At 45.8% G+C, this 21,386-nt stretch overlaps 3 protein-coding genes across 4 annotated transcripts; 2 read left to right on the top strand and 1 right to left on the bottom strand.

The window, feature by feature from the left end:
• Positions 1-639: 639 nt before the first annotated feature.
• POLR1H (RNA polymerase I subunit H) lies at positions 640-3,821 on the bottom strand. 2 transcript variants are annotated; one of them, XM_082415539.1, is made up of 5 exons: positions 3,669-3,821; positions 3,392-3,547; positions 3,062-3,162; positions 2,755-2,864; positions 640-869 (listed from the first exon to the last, which is right to left on the bottom strand). In XM_082415539.1, the coding sequence occupies exons 2-5, from the start codon at positions 3,525-3,527 to the stop codon at positions 845-847; spliced, it is 372 nt and encodes a 123-aa protein (XP_082271665.1). In that variant the 5' UTR covers positions 3,528-3,547; positions 3,669-3,821; the 3' UTR covers positions 640-844. The 2 variants fall into 2 exon arrangements, with proteins under 2 accessions (XP_082271665.1, XP_082271664.1); XM_082415538.1 differs by lacking the exon at positions 640-869 and having other exon boundaries at positions 2,653-2,864; positions 3,669-3,808.
• Positions 3,822-3,901: 80 nt separating this feature from the next.
• On the top strand, positions 3,902-21,312 carry ZFP57 (ZFP57 zinc finger protein). Its single transcript, XM_082415385.1, has 6 exons — positions 3,902-4,328; positions 8,456-8,531; positions 17,359-17,862; positions 18,322-18,448; positions 18,920-19,000; positions 20,041-21,312. Exons 3-6 carry the CDS (start codon positions 17,518-17,520, stop codon positions 21,273-21,275), a joined length of 1,788 nt encoding a protein of 595 aa, XP_082271511.1. The 5' UTR covers positions 3,902-4,328; positions 8,456-8,531; positions 17,359-17,517; the 3' UTR covers positions 21,276-21,312.
• On the top strand, positions 8,525-17,360 carry LOC309638947 (uncharacterized protein ZNRD1-AS1). Its single transcript, XM_082415520.1, has one exon. It carries the CDS (start codon positions 9,070-9,072, stop codon positions 9,691-9,693), a length of 624 nt encoding a protein of 207 aa, XP_082271646.1. The 5' UTR covers positions 8,525-9,069; the 3' UTR covers positions 9,694-17,360.
• Positions 21,313-21,386: the final 74 nt, after the last annotated feature.

Here is a 21,386-nt window from a genome sequence, read left to right as displayed (position 1 = left end):
CTGTTGAATCTCCCACTATCCAAACTCCCACTCTTTGTTTCCCTAAACTCAGGAACCAAATAGATTTAGATAATGAGGGAGTACTTATAATTGCTTTTTAAAAAAAATTTATTTATTTTATTTTTGGCTGTGTTGGGTCTTTGTTGCTGAGCGCAGGCTTTCTCTAGTTGCGGCGAGCGGGGCCTACTCTTCCTTGCGGTGCACGGGCTTCTCATTGCTGTGGCCTCTCCTGTTGCGGAGCATGGGCTCTAGGTGCGCGGGCTCAGTAGTTGTGGCTCGCGGGCTCTAGAGCACAGGCTCAGTAGTTGTGGCACACTGGCTTAGTTGCTCCGCAGCATGTGGGATCTTCCCGGACCAGGGCTCGAACCCGTGTCCCCTGCATTGGCAGGCGGATTCTTAACCACTGCACCACCAGGGAAGCCCTAGAATTGCCTTTTTATATTAACCTCATTCCTGGCTCCATTTTTTTGTCCTTGTTTTTTGTTTTATTTATTTTTTTCCCTTTTTCTTTTTGTTGTACTAATTTATATTCTCTTTTTGTAGCTGATATATTTGTTGAAAGGACAAATATATCTCTCTAAGCTAATATAAATTTCTTTTGGAAGAAGACAGATTATAAATAACATACATACGTCTGGCTCTTATAGAAAACTATAACTTTAATAAAGGAAACTCAACTAGAGTAGGAGTACTCTGGGGACAATGGTAATCCCCACATGATGATCTGCTTTTCCTCTGGGAGCAAAACACTGCAATCAGGAGACGGACAAAGGATCTAAGAACCCAATATCTTTCACCTTCCAAGGAAGAGAAGGAGAGATTGTTGAGTCGCTCAGAAAAAAAATCAAGAGTCTTCCTTCTCCTGGAACCTATAGAGAAAGAAAGGACTTGTTACATTGACCAAAGGAAGAGGTTCTAGCAGTGTAAGATAAGACAATCAATTAAATAATCAAGAAAGACTTTCATTTATGACCGTGGAGGACTAGCTCCCCTAAACAACCCTCCACAAATTCAAGACAACTAAAAATGCTGGGATTAAAAATATATCTTGCAAATTATGAAGTATGCCAAGATTTCTTAGGAAAACAAAAAGCACTAGCCATAAAAGAAAAAAGGATAAAGTAGACCTCATAAAAATGAAAAACTTCTGGTCATTAAAAAAATAAAAAGTTAAAAAAACAAATAGGTCAGACTGGGAAAAAATATTTGCAAAAGGCACATCTAACTATAAATATTTTTAATCCATTGGTGAGAAGGCAAGAAAGTAAAGGCAACCTTCACACTGGCTCAAATGATATAAAACCAGGAATCTAGACAGGTAAGTTAAAACTGAAGCCCCTGCTACCATGGTTCCCTTGCTGTTTTGATAGCCACATGGGTGAACTAGAGACAAACCTACAATGTCTGATAGGAGATACTCTGAATAAGTTTGAGACCCCCAAAGGGCTACCCCTTTGTATAAAAGTGAACAAGAAAAAAAAAAAAAAAACCCAACTCTTCCGAAGAGGAATTTGACTGTCTCACTAGGTAGAGGGAGAAAAAAAAAATCTCCCCTGAGAATTTCTAACCAAAAGCTGGCCTCTACATTGGATTTGCAGTCCAAATTCATACTACCTATGTGCTCCAAAAAACATGAAGCTGAGAATTTATTTAAAGTGATTCTAGCTTGGTAGCACCTCAAGGCACCTGAACAGGAAACACAAATGCTAAGAATACAGCTTTCACCCCAGGCCTCAAAGAATTCCGTAGTCCAAATTCTAAAAAATCTGAGCTTATCATCAAAAATCACAAAACAAAAAAAGCACCATGAGAGAGTTAGTAGAAATAAAAGATGGCAGCATCAGACCCAAAAAAACTGTGGGTATGAGAATTAGCAGACAGAATATAAATATCATGTTTAGTATATTTAAATGTAATATATATTTTAAGAATAAAAGGAACAATTTAAAATATGATTAAAGAAGTGTGAATTATTAAAAATGAAGAGGGGATTTGAAAAATAATCAAGTAGGGCTCAAAAAAAATTTTTTTAAGTAACAATAATTGAAATAAACTGAAGACAGAATTAGTGAACCAGAAGAAAGACCAGAAGAATTTACCCAGAGGCAGAATAAAAAGAGATGGAAAATATAAAAGACAGGGTGAGAGAAATGGAGGATAGAAGATAAGGTCTAATAAACAACTAATTAATTAGAGCTCCAGAATGTGAGAATTGAGAACATAGGGGAAAGGCAATACTCAATGAGATACGGCTGATAATTTTCCAAGGTTGCTGGAAAAAAAAATCAATTCTTACTTTCAGAAAGCCCAACAAATCCCAAACGCATAAATAAAAGAAAGCCACATCGTGATATATTGTAGTGAAACTGCAGAACACCAAAGAGAAAGAGGAGTTCTTAAAACTATTCCGTGTTCTTTAAATCACTCAGGAGTAATTCTCACCAAAGTAAAACTACCTTGAGTGCAGTGGAAGATTCCAACATAACACACTGATCACCAAGCAATACTTGCCTTCTGTATTTTTTTCTTTCCTTTTAAATATCTTAAAAGCTTTAATTCACTGGGTATAAAAAGGATAAGAAAAGTGTAATTAAAAAAAAAAGACCACAAATCTCCCTATTACTTGAACTGTACAGAAATGAGGGATGGAACCAAAGGAAACAACTGTTTATTCAGTACAAAAAGTAAATCGCTGGATTTGTTTAGGTAGCAAACAGACTGAGAAAGGGCAGAGGGGAGGGAAAGGATACGCACTTGCAGTTGGTACAGGTGTAGAAGACGGTCTGCCCTTCATCAGCGGAGCGCATCTGTCTGGTGTGGTATGCCATTCCCTCGTGCCCACATCGAGAGCAGCGCCTGTCAACCTGGGAAGCAACTGGTGGGTTAATAATTCCCCCTACTGATCACAGACATCAGGCTATCACACTCCTCAGACACTGCTGTTTTAAAGATCCCTCTTCCCTCTTAGAATTGGGTACAAAACACTCCAGATCTGTGCAATCCCCCCTCCATTTCTTTCCCACCCTCCTAACGGGGCCAGTCCTCCATGTCACTCACTTACCACGGGTCCCTGGAACTCAGGTCCTTCCTCCATCGACATGGGCATGGCTGTTCCCAGTTTGTGGAACACAACTGAGGTCTTCACAACCTTCGCCTCAAAGTCTGCGCAGGCAGTAAGAGTTGGTTGTGGAGAGGGCTGACACCCACAACTCCCTCTCGGTTAGGCCAGGAGGCCTTATATTCTTCCCTTCAGGTTTCGACCCAAGACCAAAAGTGCCGGATACCCTGCTTTAGGGTCCCCCTCTTCAATCCAACCGATCTTGAGGTCCTAAAGCCTCTGACCCTTCCACGCTGGGCCCTCTGCCGGGGACGCTGCGTACGAGCCCCTCACCTCGCACGTTGATGGAGAAGCCACAGCGAGTACACGCGACCGTATCCTGAGCTCCGGGAAGAGGCAGGACCGAGCCGCAATCCGGACAGAAATCCAGGTCAGACTCAAAGCTGGAGCAGGTGCTGGCGAGGTCCATGATGGACAGGTGGTCGAGGGCTGGGAAGGGGACGAGAGTATTAATAAAAGAGAGAGAGTAACTCCCTCCCCACTGAAGCGTCCTTCATATTCTGTCCCTGGACCTAAGCACACAGAACCCGAGCCCTTCTCCCACGCACACCTTGGGCCTCTGCGACCAAGGAGCCCAACTATCCGGAATTCCAAGCCCGGGTCCGGTACTTCGACTTGGGGGCTTATCTGGGGCTGGCGTGAGGGACCAGCCAGCTCCGCGGGCTAGACGGCCTGCTCTACGCGGCAGCGGAGCAGTGAGAGCACGGCGGGCTAGAGCGTCGATGCGTCCCGCCTCACGATTGGCTGTGACGTCATAATTAATCGCAAACGTGGTCCCGAGAGCCTGGAGAGGGGGAGGAACCTCTCTGAAGGAAAGTTTTAGCGCCACCTTCAGCCTGGTTCTCTGATGTTCACTAAGGAAACAGGTGATTGAAGATGCGCCTCCGGTTATTTTTCCCCTCAGGACCCAATACTGGGGTGTTTATTTTATTGGTCTCGAATTTTAAAGGGACGCAGTCGCGGGGAGCGTTTCTCCTGAAAAATCGTACTAACCTTACTGAATACTAATTTCTTTGGACTAGAGAACTACTACTTCCTCCGTTCCCGAGTTGATATTTTCCTAGCTGCCGGGCAGTGGTTAAAAACAAAGCGAAACATTCTGGGAGTTACAGTTCTAGCGCTCCTTGGACCTCGCGGTCTAAGCAAGGGCTCTCTGCAGAGCCCCTCCTGGCTCGCGTGCTTTGGGGGCTGTTCTGGGCCGTTGGAAGGGGTGAGTCGACTTCTTACGGGGCAGGAAGTGGAGAGGGTGAAGGCGGAGGAGGAACATCTAGTCCTTAGGCACGATAGGAAACAGGGATGAAGTAGGACACTTGGGAAGGGGCTCAGGACTTTGGAGGTGGCGGAGCAGAAGAGGTTGGGACTCCTTCCTCTTTAGATGCCTGCCGGATGAGGGAGGTTAGCATTAGTCAAGGGAGCAACCTTGGGTAGGATTTCAGTAAGACTTGGTCGAGTTTGGCTTTCAGTTGCGGACCCCCTTCCACCTTGTCCCCCGCCTCCCATGGACCAACTCTACTTCATCATCGTCATCCCTTAGGTGGACAGCTGACATTTCCCTGATCTTTTATAAAACATGAGGACAAGTATTTTTTAAATCTTGCTATTTTAATTCATCTGTAACCTACCATCTAAAGTATAGAATCTGGGCTTCCCTGATGGCACAGTGGTTAAGAATCCGCCTGCCAATGCAGGGGACACGGGTTCGAGCCCTTGTGGGGGAAGATTCCCACATGCCGTGGAGCGACTAAGCCCGTGTGCCACAACTGCTGAGCCTGCGCTCAGGAGCCTGCGAACCACAACTACTGAGCCCGCGTGCCGCAACTACTGAAGTCTGCATGCCTAGAGCCCGTGCTCCGCAACAAGAGAAGCCACCGCAATGAGAAGCCCATGCAGCACAACAAAGAGTAGCCCCCCCGCTCGCCGCAACTAGAGAAAGCTCGCGTGCAGCAATGAAGACCCAATGCAGCCAAAAATAAATAAATAAAAAATAAAGTATAGAGTCTTTTTTAAAAAATAAATTTATTTATTTATTTATGGCTGAGTTGGGTCTTCGTTGCTGTGTGCGGGCTTTCTCTAGTTGCAGCAAGCAGGGGCTACTCTTCGTTGTGGTGCCTTCTCTTGTTGCAGAGCACGGGCTCTAGGCGCGCCGGCTTCAGTAGTTGTGGTGCTCGGGCATAGCTGCTCCGCGGCATGTGGGATCTTCCCAGACCAGGGATCCAATCCGTGTCCCCTGCATTGTCAGATGGATTCTTAACCACTGCGCCACCAGGGAAGTCCCTGAAGTATAGAATCTTGTTGTCCTGAAGGGACAGCTTCTAGATGAGTTTCCTAGTTCGCTTCCCGTCCCTCCAGCCCCGCTCAACCTGATAGTTGTGCTAAGCTCCTTACATATAAAAGTTGTGGAGCCATCACTGTTTTCTCCTTTGTAAGAGACAAGCTGTGATCTCTCCTAGAGAGAGGCTTTGATCTACTTCTCTCTGCAATAATGGAAACACAGTAGTGAGGGGATTAAAACTCTGAGCAAGCTACTGGAGAGTGACAAGCCTCATAATAATTTGTCCTACAAGGAGAGGTCTGTTGCTGAGCCCGTGATGGTAGGCAAGTTTTTATTCTCTCTTCTCTGTGTGTCTTTCGCCTTTGAAAGTGGAAATTGAAATTAGCTGTCTTTTCTCCCCAACTTTCCTTTTAAAGTTTGACAAAATTCAGTGAAGATCCACCATGAGTTGAATACTGTCCTAATGCAGTAAAGGAACTAAGCATTATAAGGCATGGCCCTTTTCCAACAAAAGCTCACAATCTGTTCAGTTCGTATTTATTAAGCACTTATGTCAGTCTTCGAGCTGAAGTTGGGGCTGCAAAGCTGAAAACTATGGTCTCTGGCCTTAAGGAGTACAAATGAGTAATTAGAATGCAATGAAAGTACACTTATAGGGCAAAATGTGAGAGCCCAGGATAGGCATATAAAACAAATAGGCCTGTATACTACAAAGAGGACTGGTAAATGTTTTAATAAAAAGATACAGTGTTATGGGGAATGTAAGAGAGAAAGATACTCAGATATTATGTGATGAGGATAATCACCAATCAACAAATCATTAATTTTGAGAATTTGGGATTACAGACTCTAATGTTAAGTACTGTGCTAGATACTATGTACAGAGAAATAAAAGTAAGGTGGTCATATTTTTAAAATCTCAAAATAGGTATATGTAGTCAGGCAAATAAGAATATGCCCAAAAGGTCGGTGAGATCCAGTATTTGTTATCAGATCCTTTCTGATATGATAGATAGATCATTGTATTTGTAGATTGAAAAATTATAGTTCCAACTCTTTATGAGTCTGAATTTCATTATCAAAATGTTAAAAGTGATATATGGATACAGATAGCACAGTGGAAACCATGATTTTCAAATGAGTTGTAGAAATAAAAAATGTGTGTTCATATTCATAGCGTGGCAAAAATCACTGTTACATAGAGTAGACTGGAAAGACTTTATAGTCAGGGCTTGACCTGTGGAGGATGGATACCATTTATTTTTTAATTTTTTTAATTTTTATTTTATTTTATTTTTTTGGCTGCATTAGGTCTTTGTTGCTGCACGTGGGCTTTCTCTAGTTGTGGTGAGCGGGGGCTACTCTTTGTTGCAGTGCGCGGGCTTCTCATTGTGGTGGCCTCTCGTTGCGGAGCACAGGCTCTAGGCACATGGGCTTCAGTAGTTGTGGCAGTGGGCTCAGTATTTGTGGCTCATGGGCTCTAGAGCGCAGGCTCAGTAGTTGTGGCGCATGGGCTTAGTTGCTCTGTGGCATGTGGGATCTTCCCGGACCAGGGCTCAAACCCGTGTTGCCTGCATTGGCAGGCGGATTCTTAACCACTGTGCCACCAGGGAAGCCCCAACTGCCGTTTATTGAGAACTTACCGTATATCAAGCATTTTGCCAGGCTCTTTAATCTAATTCTCATTTGTTCTTTATAACTCCAAGAGGCAAATTTTGGTCTTATATCTCCATTTTGTAGATGAGGAAACTGATTTAGAGAGAGATTAAGTTACTTGCCCTGAGTCACACACTGGGAAGTGGTGGAATTAGGATTCAAGCATAGCCCTGTAAGGCTTCAAAGCCCATGCTCTAAACCATAAATGGTATAAATAAAGGCATAGAGATGAGATGCCAGGCATCCTCAGTGGCTTAAATACGACCTCACAGTGAGCTCAGATTAGACCAGGGATGACACACAAAAAGCTGGTAGTCTTCACTTGTGTTGCCATCAGCCTGTCCTATAAATAAACCCAGAGTAACCACAGAGTCTCATTCCAAGCGGATCAACAGGGAATGGTCTCATAATGGACTTAGGGTGAAGGATGATTGGCAGAATAAGGCAGGCAAGCAGAGGGGTGGGCAATCAAATAAGAACAGAATTTCAGAACGAAAGATTATAGGGCAGAGATGCTGTATGTGGTGATAGAGGCAGAGAGGGCCCGGATCAAGAAACTGCACAAAGAGAATGAACTGATAACACTGAAGTCTAGAATTATCTCAGAAGACAAAGGAGGCAGCGGGACTGAGCAATCTGTCATAGATGTGCTTGGGCAAAGCTTCACCAAGGAGCCTGTCTCTTCCCTTGCCCAATCCCTGGTACAGGATTCAGAATGGTTCATGTTGAGTCCACAGGAGAAGTATGCTTTAAGTTTATATGAAAGGATTATGGTTGGTCCTTTATATCTGAGGGTTCCCCATCCGCAGATTCAACTAACTGTGGGTGGAAAATATTTGAAAAAACAAAAACTCCCGAAAGTTCCCAAAAGCAAAACTTGAATTTGCCACTTACTGGCAACTATTTACATAGTGTTTACATTGTACTTACGACTATTTACATTGTATTTACAACTATTTACATAATATTTACATTGTAGTAGGTATTACAAGTAATCGAGAGATAATTTAAGGTGTACAGGAGAATGTGCTCAGGTTGTATGCAAATACTGTGCCATTTTATATAAGGGACTAGGTCATGGATTTTGGTATCTGGGGTGGGGGTGGTGAGTCCTGGAACCAAGGGACCTTGGTGGGGGTGTCCGTGGATACCGAGGGATGACTGTATGTACTCTTATTTATATGTTCTTATTAAAAGAGCATTCATTATTCGTTACCATAGGAACGTAGTGGTTTCCCATTGGGAAATGGCCCTGCTGTAGTCCTACCTATTACCAGGTTTTTTCTTTCTGAGGGAAATACCCTTGGCCATGACCAAAACAATTGGGTTTTTTGGTTCAGTCAGTATGAGAGCAGATTTGTTCTGACATCTCTCACATTCTAATCTACCTTTGCTTTTTTGTCTTACAGATTGGCCTGGGCTAAAGTATCTAAAGACCCTAGGATTGCTGCAGGTCAACAGTCCCCACTGGAGAAAAAAATCTTGGTAAATAAATTATCTTAACATCATACAGTTTGAAATGACTAGGAGAAGGAAAGTTAGGTTTAAAACCCTTCCGTCCAAGTGACACTTTCCAGTAGTGTGTCCACAGTGGCAAATGTTTTCCAGTTAAATCTTTACTTGCAAAACAAAGTATTATTTTTAAAACTCCCAACCCTATGTTTTTAAAAAACTAGTTACTGATTTTGGTGGTGAGAAATCCAACTTTCAGAGCTCACAGGCTCACCTAGGAATGATGGAAGTAAAATCACTATTACTCCAAAATTAATGAAAGACCATGGTCCTTTCTTGGTGTCAGTAGTGAGCGTAAGCTCCTGTTTAAATATGTTCAAAGTAAAAAGATGGTCATATTTTAAAATTCTGTGCCTCACTTTGACAGAATCTAGGTGGCGTGCATACAACAGCAGCAAGACAACTGATAATTCAAAAATATCAAGAAGAGTATGAAACACTCTGTAGGGAGCAAGGTCTTTCTCTTGACTACTGGCTTGCCAAAGCAGAGTCTTATTATAATAAAAGAATAATGGAAATGATGAAAGAACAAGAGACAGGCAATGAAATCAAGAAGAGATTGGAGGGGAAAACAACCCAAAGCATAGAAGGACAAAAACGATATTATTTGCTACCTGAGAGAGAAGTGAAACATGTAGAAATGCACATATATCGAGCAGGACAGGTCGGAGAGTTTAAGAATAAAACATTTAGACAATTACCACCACGCCCTACTGAAATAAAATTGCCCAAAATTGTGCCAGAAGTACATGGCATCCAGAACGCACAGAGAAGAAAGCAGGTAAATGAGAGGGAACAGATGCAAATTAAAGCTCACCAGGAACGCATGATTCGAGGGAGAGAACTTGTACAGCAAAAACTCAAGGAAGGAATCTTGAGAAAAGACCAGAGCCTGCCTCCTGTACGTGAGAAGCATGAGAGTGTAAAGAAAGAGATAAAAAAGTATGAAAGTGTTATTGCATATCCACTTTTCCAGCCATGCAGTAGCAGTCGGATTAAAGTGAATATTCTTATGGAAAAGTCTCAGAATAGAGAAGACAATACAATTATCAAGCCATATCAAAGAAGATTCTTAACTATGCCACCCTTTTTGAGAAGTCAAATAGGAAAAATAAAAGATTCAGTGATTTCATGACAAAGTCATGTCTCTTAAATGAACCTTTTTTTTTTTTTTTTTTTTTTTTAATGCTAGTTCTCTTCTACAGGGTTCAGTGACTATTTTCCCATTTATATCTGATACAGAAGTGTCAGATAGTTCTGGACTTTAAAACTAGCTTGGCTATTTTTAGTTGCCTTGTGTTTGTTCAAGTTGCTTATCCTTTTTGATGTTCATTCCTAATCTGTAAAGTGGGAAAATAATAGTTCATAGCATTTATAGGAGAATTTCATTTTTGTGAAGCATTAGCATGTATTAGATGTTTCATAAATGCTGGGTTTCCCAGTTGGAAAGACCTGGGTTGGACAAAGATGGTGAATAAGGAATTGTTCTAATCTGCCTCTTCCAGTCCCCCTGCCCGCAACCTCAAAGGTTATCTTGATGAGATTGCTATAGGTCACTATGTGGTCTTTTATTTTCCATTCATACCTGTATCGGGGAACTGCTAACCAGGCCGTAAAAGTCTAACTTGTACCATACAATTTCTCTGTATGAGAAACTTAAGTTTGAGAACCTCCTATGTACCAGGCATTGTTAGTCACTGAGATGAATAAAGAGATATCCCTGCCCTTGGCTAGTTTACAACTAGTGGCATAGATCACTCTAAAAACAGATAATAAAATAGGGTTATGATAGAGGTATGCACAGGTATGTACAGAGGAGGGACATGTGTGTACAGAGGAGGGACATCTAACCTGGCCTAGGTGAGCAGGGTGAGGAGGAAGGAGGTCAGAGAATGGAGTGTAGTAATCTCTCATGTTTCTTCCAGCTCCATATTTTGTCACTTTCAGTCACCCACTTAAGCAAGACCTTCCCAATGTTTGGATTCGCTCATAGGTAACCAAACTCACCTTCTCTCAAATAGATGTCCTCCAAAAGTTTGGAAATTTGGGGTTCAGAATTGGTGAGTAGAGAATCAGAGAAATGGAAACTGGATGGCCTAAGGAATATTATACTTAAGTTGTGATAATCCTATGCCCACCCTTTTGTATTAGCAGGACACCCTTTACCCAGGATATTGCTAGATCAGCATTGTCCCATAGACCTTTATGCGATAATATAACTGTTCTATAGGTTTGCTCTTCAATACAGTAGCCAGCCATTTCCCACATGTGGCTACTGAGCATTTGAAATGTGGCTGGTGCACCTGAGGAACGGAATTTTTAATTTTACTTAATTTGCATTAATTTTAAATTGCTACATGTGGCAAGTGACTGCTGTATTGTACAGCATGGCACTAGATAAATATAACTCCTGTGTTCTAGACTTCAATCCCACAATCCATTTTCTGTCTTTGACAATATTTGCAGGTATAATAGATCACTGCTTACTTACGTTAGTATAAGTTTAGTTTCCTTTATATTTGAGATGCTCCTTAATCCCATGAAGAGATTCAAAAAGCACTGTAGGCAAATTCTGTGTGGAAATGAGGTGGCTGAAGTTGCTTAAATTGGGTTCAGAAACTAGCCCTCCCTTTGCTCCTTCTGGAATTTGACCAGGACACATACGAAAATCTCATTCCTACCCACCTGATTTGCCTCATGCAGACTTTTTTGTCCTATCTGTTCTCTGGTCTTCCATCATCATGTTGCAGCTTTAGATTTTATACCTTGCAAAGATGTGGTTCCTCAGGATGCAGAGGCAAAAGACTTAGAAATTCAAATCAATAGGGTAATGATACAGCCTTTGAGTTGAGTGGGATTGAAAAGTAACCTAATACATAACTGTTGGTAATTGTTTACCATGAAGATATTCACTGCTGGACCATCCTTTTGACCTTTAAATGTACTAAAATCTCTCCCATCTAAATAAGCTACTACTACGTGGGAATTCCCTGGTGGTCCAGTGGTTAAGACTCTGTGCTCTCACTGCCGAGGGCCCAGGTTCAATCCCCGGTCAGGGAAAAATCCCACAAACTGCGTGGTGCAGCCAAAAAAATTTTTAAAAAGAATAAATAAGCTACTATGCTATTTCTTTGCACTCCTTTAAAGCCAAGTCCCTTAGAAAGTCTATACCAGCTCCCTGCATTCTAGTTTCAGTGCCCATCAATCCACCAAATCCCTTTTTGGGGAGTCATCAGCAAAGAGCTCCGTGTGGCTAAATCCAATGGACAGTTAAGGGTGGAACGAAAAGGAGAAGGTGCCAACAACAGGCAGAAGACCTGATAGGCATTTGGCAACAAGAGGGATCAACAATTCAAGTGTAAGAATGCATGACACAGAAAACAAGAGGCCAAGGAAGAGCAACAGTCCTTAGAAGTTGGAGATCAGGCAGGAAACCAATGGAACCCATTTAAGGAACAGGAGTAGGGTACCAAAGGAATAAGATAAACAAACAGTTATAAGACTCAGGATAAAACACACGAATAGGAATAGAAGCACTGACAAATCCAGGACGTAGAACTATTGAATTGGGTTCCACTAGGGATGGGACAAGTCTGAGTCTTAGGCTGAGCTGAGCCAATAGTTGAGGGTTAAGAAAGTCCAAAATAGAAACAAAACTTACCAGGTCACAGGGGCAGAAGACAAAGCAGATAATTACTATAACCCTCATACTGACTCAGTTACATGAGATAAGAATTTGAACTCATTAAAGCATGCCTGATATTATCTTTAACCATGGAAGTCATAGTGGCTTGAAAATTGAGCCTCAGGATATAAGGTGTACAAGGTTGGCATGTTGTTTTAAATAGAACTAATTATAAAGTCTTTCATTGGAGTAGCACTACAAATTACAGTAAGGTTGAACAGGAGTACATTTTATCCTTCAAGGGGGATGGTAAGCAGATCAGCAAGGCCATTTAGCATAGGCAAATAAAAGGCAAACCATTGCTGCGTTTCCTGGGAGGCCAAAAACATGGCACAGATTAGTTTCAAGGGGCACAATGGTATGGATGGAGAAGGCTGGGCTAGAATAACAGCACTGTACCCTACAGTGTCAACAGTGGTGAGGCGCCGCTGATAGCCCTTGAGGGGGTCAAAGAGCCAATGAAGTCCATCTGCCAGGAGCAGATGAGGACAATGCCCCTTGCTATGTGGCCTCCCTCATCGTAAGACAAGTCAACTTTTGGCAGTAATTGCAAGTCCAAATCAGAAACTGAGTCCTTTACTGTGTGCCCAGTCTATGATGGTGAATGTCTTGCCATGTCTGGTATGATGATGGACTCAGGCAGCAGTGGGGACTGTCTTCACAAAACATGTTTCCATCAGCAGCTTGATTCCAGTCAATTCCATCAGCAACGAGGCTCTTCTTGTGGGGATTCACCTGAGTGACCCAGATGGTTAGATAAGCAGTTATGGTTTATTTCCACAGTTTGCAGCTCCAAAGACAGATGTCTCACCAGTCTAGTTTTTCAAGTGGCATACCACATAGGTAGGCAACAGCACAAGAGTCAGTAAAATTATAGGAAGGTTGATCAAAGAGGTTATTGGCGAGAGCTATGAAATGGCCTTGTATTCTACCCACCAAGAGGAGCGACAACATCCATTTTTGGCTCTGCATCAGTGGCAATGAGATTGAATGGCTGCATCAGCCAGGGACAGCATTGGGTTTCAGCCTAGCCGAACCGCAGTGAACCAGGGCCAGGCATTTAGGGGAATCTCTGTGAACTGAGAGCCCCATGGGACCAGCAGCTTTGCTTCAGTTGGCAGAGTAGGGGATAAAGTTTTTCCCAGAGGGATATCTGCCACTTTTCCATGTAAAGTAGAGATGTTGAAGCCAGGCCAGCCACATCCTTAAATATACCATTTCCAAATGAGGATTATTGGGTCCTTCCCACTTTGTTAGAAGTTGAGTCCAAGTTGACCTACCCCCAAATGTGAGCATTAAGCTAGAGTGTCAGAAGGCCTCCATGGGTCAGGGGTTTAGTTTTGATAGGAGCCCAGTAGCAAGCTGATGCTGCTTTTCAAGATGAGTGTACCCAGTAACCATGTTAGGAAGGTGGCAGGTCCAAAACCCTAAGGGGTGCCACTGAGCACAGGCTGCCTCCATCACCATCTCCACCAGCCTACTGTCTCCATCTGACTCTGTGGGAGCCTCCTCAGCCCACCCACATGAATGGTCTGTCCACAAGGGCAGATCACAGGGTCAGGTACCTTGGGAACACTAAGAGATTTAAAACCTGCATCTGCCAGCCATCCAGTACTAACCATGGATCCAAGACTCCAGTGTACAGACTTGAAAGCAGGGGGTCTGGTTTCCTGTCCCAGTACAACCAGATGTGCACTTTGACAAGGCTCAACATCTCTGAGCCTGTTTCCTCATCTGTGAAGACAGAATAACAAATTCCTACCTCACAAGATGTTTGTGAGGATTTAATGGAGGCTATGTTTACAAGTTTTTTTTTTGTAAATTGCAAAACCCCACGCCAATGTGAAATATAAAATATGATCATGATACAAAATGGTATATGGTAAATGCTAATTAAGTGGAAAGGAAATAAATGTGATTTCCATTGAGCTGATTTATAAAAAAAAAAAAGGCATTACTGAGAAAGGTCAAACTGGGTTTGGGTAAGTGGCCAAGGTAAGTAGAACTTTACCTGAACATGTCCTCTCTGCTCCCCTACCTCTGTCTGCTGTCATCATTTAAGTCACAGCGGTTTGCCTTCACTTTTCTTTCTTTCTCTCTTTTTAAAATTAATTTATTTTATTTTATTTATTTATGGCTGCATTGGGTCTTCCTTGCTGCTGGCAGGCTTTCTCTAGTTGCACCAAGCAGGGACTTCTCTTCCTTGAGGTGCCTTCACTTGTTGCAGAGCACAGGCTCTAGGCGTGCGGGCTTCAGTAGTTGTGGCGCGCAGGCTCAGTAGCTGTGGCTCACGGGCTCAGTAGTTGTGGCTTGTGGGCTCTAGAGCACAGGCTCAGTAGTTGTGGCGCCCGGGCTTAGTTGTTCCGTGGCATGTGGGATCTTCCTGGACCACAGCTCGAACCCCTGTGCCCTGCATTGGCAGGCGGATTCTTAACCACTGCGCCACCAGGGCAGTGCTGCCTTTGCTTTTTTAAGGTGCTGTGTGCCTCCAGGTCTCTTTCTGGGAGCGCGTAAAGGTCTCATTTTCCTCCTTTGGGCTCTAGGTGATGGTGGTTGGTGATTATGTGTTTTGATCAGAGGTAATTTAATCCTTTTTCCCCCCAAGACTAAATTAAGACTGGGAATGAGATCCGAGCGCTAGGTGGGACCAGCGGCTGCAATTGGTAGGAGGAATGGGCTAGTGGGGCGGGGCGGGTCCTCGTCCTTTTAAGCTTCCTAGACTGTGAACTCTTGACCTTGGCGGGCCCACAAGCTTAACCCGGCAGGGTGCATGGTGGCCTTTCGGAAACAGGCGAGGAGAGCGGGGCCGGTGCCGGGCCCTGGTGGGGCCGGGACGGGGTCGTGGGCAGCCGGTAAACGTGCGCTGGGGTGGAGCGGGCTCGCCGCTGGCCCCTCGGAAACCCTACGTCCCAAAGTCCCGGTCCTCGGCAGCGGCGGGTGAGTAGGACAGCAGGGAGTTGAGCTCGCGGTGGTGGAAGGTAGTGAAGGGTCTTTGTCCCGCAACCTTCCACCCCTGACCTCGGCAGGCGAGGGGAGCTTCCAACCCCTGGGGCCCATGGGGAAACCTGGGTTAGGGTATGGCCCAGGGCGCCGACCACTCCGGCCGCGTGGGGGACTCGGCGAAGAGGACGGGCTCCTGGCACGTGCTGAAAAAGTCGGGATCGCAGCAACGAAGTTTCGGGGCAGACAGGCATCGGGCAGTGCCGTCCCAGTCAACGGGACCAGTTCAGGGCACAGAAACCCCAACCAGTGGGTATTAACGAGCGTGCCACGCAGTGGTGAGCGAAACTCTCCGTCCCTGCCCGCGGGAGGCCCCGAGACCGGAGTGTGGGGCTGCGCGCGCAGTGACGGGAGGTACGCCCTGTGGGCTCGCGATCTGGTCCGGCAGAGCTGGGCAGGAGCTGCAAAGGGTCCTTGAGGGACACAGCAGAGACCCGAAGACCGGGTGAGAAGGGCAAATCCCGAGGGTCGTTTTGCTTGGCTGAAGGGCAGAAAACAATAGTGGCTGGAACACCGGGGTGGGGGGCGGCGAGGGCGGACCCCACGAAGCCTGGCAGGTGTGGTGGGGATTTCAGTCGTCCTCAGAGTTGCTATGGGAAACCATGGACGGGTTTGGGGTTAGAGAGAGATTGGGTGGACTCAGAGAACTGGAAAATGGCGACACATTTCCTCGAGGGATTTACATTCTGGAAGGGCAGGGACGGGCCGGCAACAGATAAACCGATCTGCGCGGAAAGTCTGTTGAGTTATATCCAGCCTCTTTCCATCGCGGCCCAGCCGGCTTGAGCTCTGGGGCGTGTGGATGTAGAAAGCACTATCGAGGTAAAAGTGCCAGAGGCAGGCAGCAGCTGCCAGAAATTTCAGTCTCCATAGTCATGCTCCCTTCCCAAACCAGAGAACCAGCTTAGAATCTGGACCGAGGGCCTCAGGCTACAACCCGCAGCAAATGCTTTTTGAGAACGACTGACAGGGGTGGGTCTTTCCTGCGGGAGAACTGGAAAGCCAGGGCCTTGAGGATACTATTACTGAGACTGTTTTGAAGTGTTACTTTCATTGTGTTTGGCTGGAGAGTAGGAGAATAATCCAGACCTGCCCCTCTCATGCAATGATCGTGGATGGTCTTGAAAGAAAGGAAGGGAGGGAGGGAAGGAGGGACTCAACTTCACCTCCCAGGAATGCACCTTTCCTGTCAGCTTTCTTTTTAGCGATCCCACTAACTCCACTGTTGAATGCCCTTTTCCTTGCTGGCATTTTCAATTCTACCACCTTTCAGAAAAAGTGAAAGGAAGAAAGTCAACAGGTTTTTATGTCTTCATTCTTTTCATTCCATCTGGAGGGAGGAGAAGCCGGGTGAGTGGCTGTCAGTAGGAGGAGGTGGGAGTTCAGCCACGTGTGGGCAGAGCAGGAACTTCCTGGGCTAGGCAGGCAGCCCAGCGCCGGGCTCCTTGGGAGCCCTGCAGAAGCATTTGCTGTTGGGTTGTTACCATTATCATTCTTTTTTTTTTTTTGGCCATGCCTCGAGGCATGTGGGATCTTAGTTCCTGGACCAGAGATCAAACCCATGCCCCCTGCAGTGAGAGCTAGGACTCTTAACCACTGGACCACCAGGGAAGTCCCTCTATTATCATTCTTTACAAGGATCTGTATGTATTAAAAATCCACAGAATCGTATATTTTTGGGTCCTGGATGGGATCTTAGAGAGTCTCCTTTAATCTCATTTTCCAGTGAAACCAGATCAGAATGAAGAAACTTGTACAAGGTGGTTTGTGACAGATCCAGGGCTGGTTACCTCAGGCACGTGCTTTCTTTCCAGAATACCGTACTGTTGCTCTAGAGAGGGCTTTGGGACAGCGGAAATCACGTCCTCAGTGGTAGAGTCAAGGCTTTGAACACAAACTCTGCTGTGGACCGGGAGTATCCTTGAGCACATTACTTAGCATCTCTGTACTTTAGGTTCCTTAAAATGGGGTCATTAATCATTACCTCATGGGGCAGTGCTGAGGGGTTTTAGGTACAAAGCAGGGGTTCAGTAACTCTTGGTGTTCCCTGACCAAATTAGGAAACTGCTGTTCCTCACTCCCCCTCTTGCTGATATGATTTCTCTCTGACCTCAGGTTCCTAGAGGTGGGCACCAGCCAGCGGCTAGAAACAGGGTGAAGCAGAAGGCAGACGACGCCTTCAGAGCCCCAACCTGGTGTTACTGAACAGTGGGTGCTGAGCCAAGGGTGACCAGCTTCCTGAACTCTGCGGCCTAGGCTTGGAGGGAATCAGAGATGTTCTCAGCTGTGGAAGAGGAGAATTTGGACAGCAGGACAAAGAAGGAAGACAGCCCCCTGGAGCAGATACCTTTGCCACCAGAGGCCACATCAAACCCTGGGGCCTTTTCAAAGTCTCTCCATCCGCTCAGTCACTGGGAGGTAGACAGCCCCAGGAAGGAGCCCAGTCAGCCTTGGGGGCCAGGCCAGGAGTGGATAAAGCTAGAAAGAGACATCAGGGAAGAGAAGGTGTTTGACCTGCTGAAGCCAATTGAACCTGTACAGAAGCTGCTCTCTCAGGTGGATGAGGAGGCCCTGCAGGAAGCCGTGAAGGGAGAATGCTGGTGGAAGGCGTGGGTGAAGGTGAGGAGACCAAGCGAGAGACAGAGGGAGGGACTGGGTCCTGGACTCCAGGAGCTCTTTCATCCATTATCCTGTCTACAGAACAAATGGAATCTCAAGAGTGTTCCAAGCTGAACAGCACCCAGGAGAAGGGGTTTCAAGGACTTTTTTTCAGACTCCACACCACGCTGGCATCCTTGAAGGAGTACCTGCTGAAATTCATCAGAGTGGCAGCCTTTTTCCTTTGCGTTCTTCCTACTTATATTCAGTATATACCCCTCCTTTCTCCTCCCACATTGTTCTTCCCTCCTCTCCATTCTTCCTTTCCTGTCTGTACATTAAAGTTGCTGGCTTTGTACTTGTCTTTTCCTATTTCTCCCTTCCTTCCATGTTTTTCTTTTTCTCTTAGTTGTCTGAATCTTGAGACTGGATGTCTGTCTGTCTATATACAGACTCTCTGAATCTCTCCTGTTCTTCCAGAAGCCAGTCACCTCTGAGGATGTGGCAGTGAATTTCACCCAGGAAGAGTGGGAATGTCTAGATGCCAGTCAGAGGGTACTCTACCAGGACGTTATGTCAGAGACCTTCAGAAACCTGATGTCTGTGGGTAAGAGGCTGGGGTTCCTCACAAGCCCTCTGTCCCAGGCCTCTGGAACATCTTGTTTCCCTGGGCAGGTAGATCAGCTCACAGTTAGCTTCACTTATCCTTGGTTCTATATGTTCCAGGTATGCAAGATCTGGGTTACTAGGCTCAGGGTGAAAGAAGAAATGAAAGCTTGCATGAAGGCAAAGATACGGCTTGTAACATGATGATAATGTTCTCAAAGTATGCAAATCTGCCTATTCATCCAACTAGTATTTACTGAGTCACTCCTATTATGTACCAGGCACTTTGTTAAGAGCTGGCCTTTTGTGTCTCTCCTCCCTGCACGTAAGTGTCCCAGATTATGGCTCTTAAACCAAATATAACGGAAGAAGGTAGCCTGTTGTCCCCATCAGGTGTGAAGGGGCCGAACCTGGGACCTCAACTCTTCCTCTCCTTCCCACTCCCCAATCAGAATCTTTCTGTCTAATCCAGATCTGATCGCCAAGTTTGAACAAGAAGAGAAACAGTGGAGAGCAGATCTCCGTCCCCCAAACGGAGAAGGCCTTCATTCAGGTAAGAATTGCAAAGGAGAGAGGAGGGTGAAAAGGACCCAGGACATGCCTTGGGAGGATGGAAATGACTAAGAGGATCGGGGTCTGCATACCCACTCCTAGCCTGCATCCTTCCTGCCTGGTCAGACGTGGAGCTGGAAGAAACCTTGACATCATCTGCTCAAGTCCCCTGGCTTCAAGAAGATGAGTATCTAAGCCAGTCAGGACAAATGAATATCTTCAGTTTCTAGAGATGGAGAGATTCCATGTCAGTTGCTTATGTCAGTGATACCGCCTTGATTAAAAAGTCCTTTCCGGGACTTCCCTGGTGGTCCAGTGGGTAAGACTCCATGCTCCCAATGCAGGGGGCCCGGGTTTGATCCCTGGTTGGGGAACTAGGTCCCACATGCTGCAACTAAGATCTGGCGCAGCCAAAATAAATAAGTAAATAAAAATTTTTTTTTTTAAAAGTCCTTTCCAAAAGAAAAGAAAGGGAAGGGAGACGAGCTTGATGCTGAGTTGGACCAGGGGAGACTTGTTCTTAATAGTAGAAATAAAGACTTGAGAGAAATTTAAGTCTGAGCTGACCTCGCTCCTGGTTTGCCAGGACAGTCCTGGTTTATGCTTCTCATCCTAGCTTGATTGTTAATAGCACCTTCCGTCACTCAAGTGTCCCAATTTGCATGATGTATTATGAGGTCACCTGTGGGTATCTGGGGTGTCTGGGAGTACGAACAAAATTGAAAATGAGAGGAATTAACGCACATGGTAAATCAACTATACTTCAATTTAAAAACAGAAGAAAATGAAAGGAAATGGATTTCAAGAAATGTTAAAATTTTGATCTCTGATATTGTTGGAAGATTCCAGTTAAATTTTTATTTGCTTTTAATTGGAAAACCCAAAAGTTTATTCTTATCTCTGGCCTCTGAGGTCTAAGAGTGAGTGTGAATGTCAGGTGGGAGAGGGAGGGCAGAAAGAGGGGAAGTCGCTTGGACTGAACGGAGAGCTTGTGTCAGGGTTGTCGTGGTGAATCTCGCTATTCTTCCTCATTCCGTACAGGAGGCACGAGAGAGGAACTTCAAGAACAGAGTCAGAGTTTGGGAGATGAGGGAAATAGCGATGACAAGAAGGTCTCCCTTGCTCGCAGAAGGGCAGGCCCATCCTCTGCTCCAGCTGGGTCCCTGGACAGGACACCAGTGTTCCCAGCATCCTGGGCTGGGCCACCCTTTACCTGCCATACCTGTGGCAGGTGCTTCAGCAAGCGCTCCAGCCTCTACAACCACCAGTTTGTTCACAGCTGCGGCCAGTGTGGGAAGTCCTTCCTGAACCCCAAGGACCTCAGCTACCACCGGCGCAAGCACCTTGGGGAGAGGCCCTTCTGCTGCTCACTCTGTGACAAGACCTACTGTGATGCTTCTGGACTGAGCCGTCACCGCCGTGTCCATCTGGGTTACCGGCCCCATTCGTGTCCCTTCTGTGGGAAGTGCTTTCGGGACCAGTCTGAGCTCAAACGCCACCAGAAGATACACCAAAGCCAGGAGCTGGGGGCTGGAAACCAGAAGCATATCGTGAAGATTCCAGACAACACAGCTGGATTCCAGGGGCTGGCAACTGCGAACAATGCACCAGTGGCCGGGACCCAAGGACCCTCATTTAAAACCACGGGTCCCGAGGCTCAGACCCAGCCACCTATAGACAGGAGCCAGGCACCTGCGACCAAGAACCAGGTAATCACTGGGAAAGCTCAGCTCCCAGTCGTTACAACCCCAGAGCCTGTGACCAGGACCCAGGCAGCCAACAAGAGAGCCACCCGCCTGGATACCAAGTCCAGCTCTCACCCAGGAAAGCCTTCAAGACTCAAGGTCTTCTCTTGCCCTCATTGTCCCTTGACTTTTAGCAAGAAAATCTGTCTCTCCAGCCACCAGAAGGCCCACTTCACAGAGCAGTCCAACCGCTGCTTCCACTGCGGCAAGTCCTTCACTTTATTCTCTGGGCTGGTCAGGCACCAACAGACTCACTGGAAGCAGAAGCTCTACTGTTGCCCTATCTGCGACGTCTGCTTTGGGGAGAAAGAGGACCTTCTGGGTCACTGGGGGGGCTACAGGGGCAAGGGGCTCTGCCTGGGCAGTCCCCATAAATGCTGGGCGATCCTGGGTCAGTGGCTTGGCTTCTTTCCCGATGCCTCCACTGTGGCAGGGGAGGAGATGGATCTTTCTCCTGGATCCATACCCTCAGGAGAGGGAAGGAAGGGAGGGGAGAAGGCAGCAGAGGAAAGAAAGCAGATAAGGCAGTGAAGGTCTTGGAATGTAAATAAATGGCCTTTCCACCCGAGGTCTTTCTCTGTTTGGTTTTCCTGAGGGCTGACCTCCAGGGTAAGAAGACTGGGGTAGAGGAAGAGAGAGGTG

The sequence above is a fragment of the Balaenoptera physalus genome (assembly GCF_965194825.1).
Source record: "Balaenoptera physalus genome assembly, chromosome: 11".
NCBI lineage: Eukaryota > Metazoa > Chordata > Mammalia > Artiodactyla > Balaenopteridae > Balaenoptera > Balaenoptera physalus.
This window is presented reverse-complemented; position numbering and strand designations above follow the sequence as displayed.

What these genes read in the sequence shown, in the direction of transcription:
- POLR1H (XM_082415538.1), bottom strand. Translation starts at nt 3,527, where the DNA reads ATGGACCTCGCCAGCACCTGCTCCAGCTTTGAGTCTGACCTGGATTTC. An exon ending in CTTCTCCATCAACGTGCGAG is followed by an intron (nt 3,163 to 3,391) that starts GTGAGGGGCTCG and finishes CTGCCTGCGCAG; the next exon opens with ACTTTGAGGCGAAGGTTGTG. An exon ending in CTGAGTTCCAGGGACCCGTG is followed by an intron (nt 2,865 to 3,061) that starts GTAAGTGAGTGA and finishes GTTGCTTCCCAG; the next exon opens with GTTGACAGGCGCTGCTCTCG.
- LOC309638947 (XM_082415520.1), top strand. Translation starts at nt 9,070, where the DNA reads ATGGAAATGATGAAAGAACAAGAGACAGGCAATGAAATCAAGAAGAGA.
- ZFP57 (XM_082415385.1), top strand. Translation starts at nt 17,518, where the DNA reads ATGTTCTCAGCTGTGGAAGAGGAGAATTTGGACAGCAGGACAAAGAAG. An exon ending in GGTGGAAGGCGTGGGTGAAG is followed by an intron (nt 17,863 to 18,321) that starts GTGAGGAGACCA and finishes CTGTTCTTCCAG; the next exon opens with AAGCCAGTCACCTCTGAGGA. An exon ending in CGGAGAAGGCCTTCATTCAG is followed by an intron (nt 19,001 to 20,040) that starts GTAAGAATTGCA and finishes CATTCCGTACAG; the next exon opens with GAGGCACGAGAGAGGAACTT.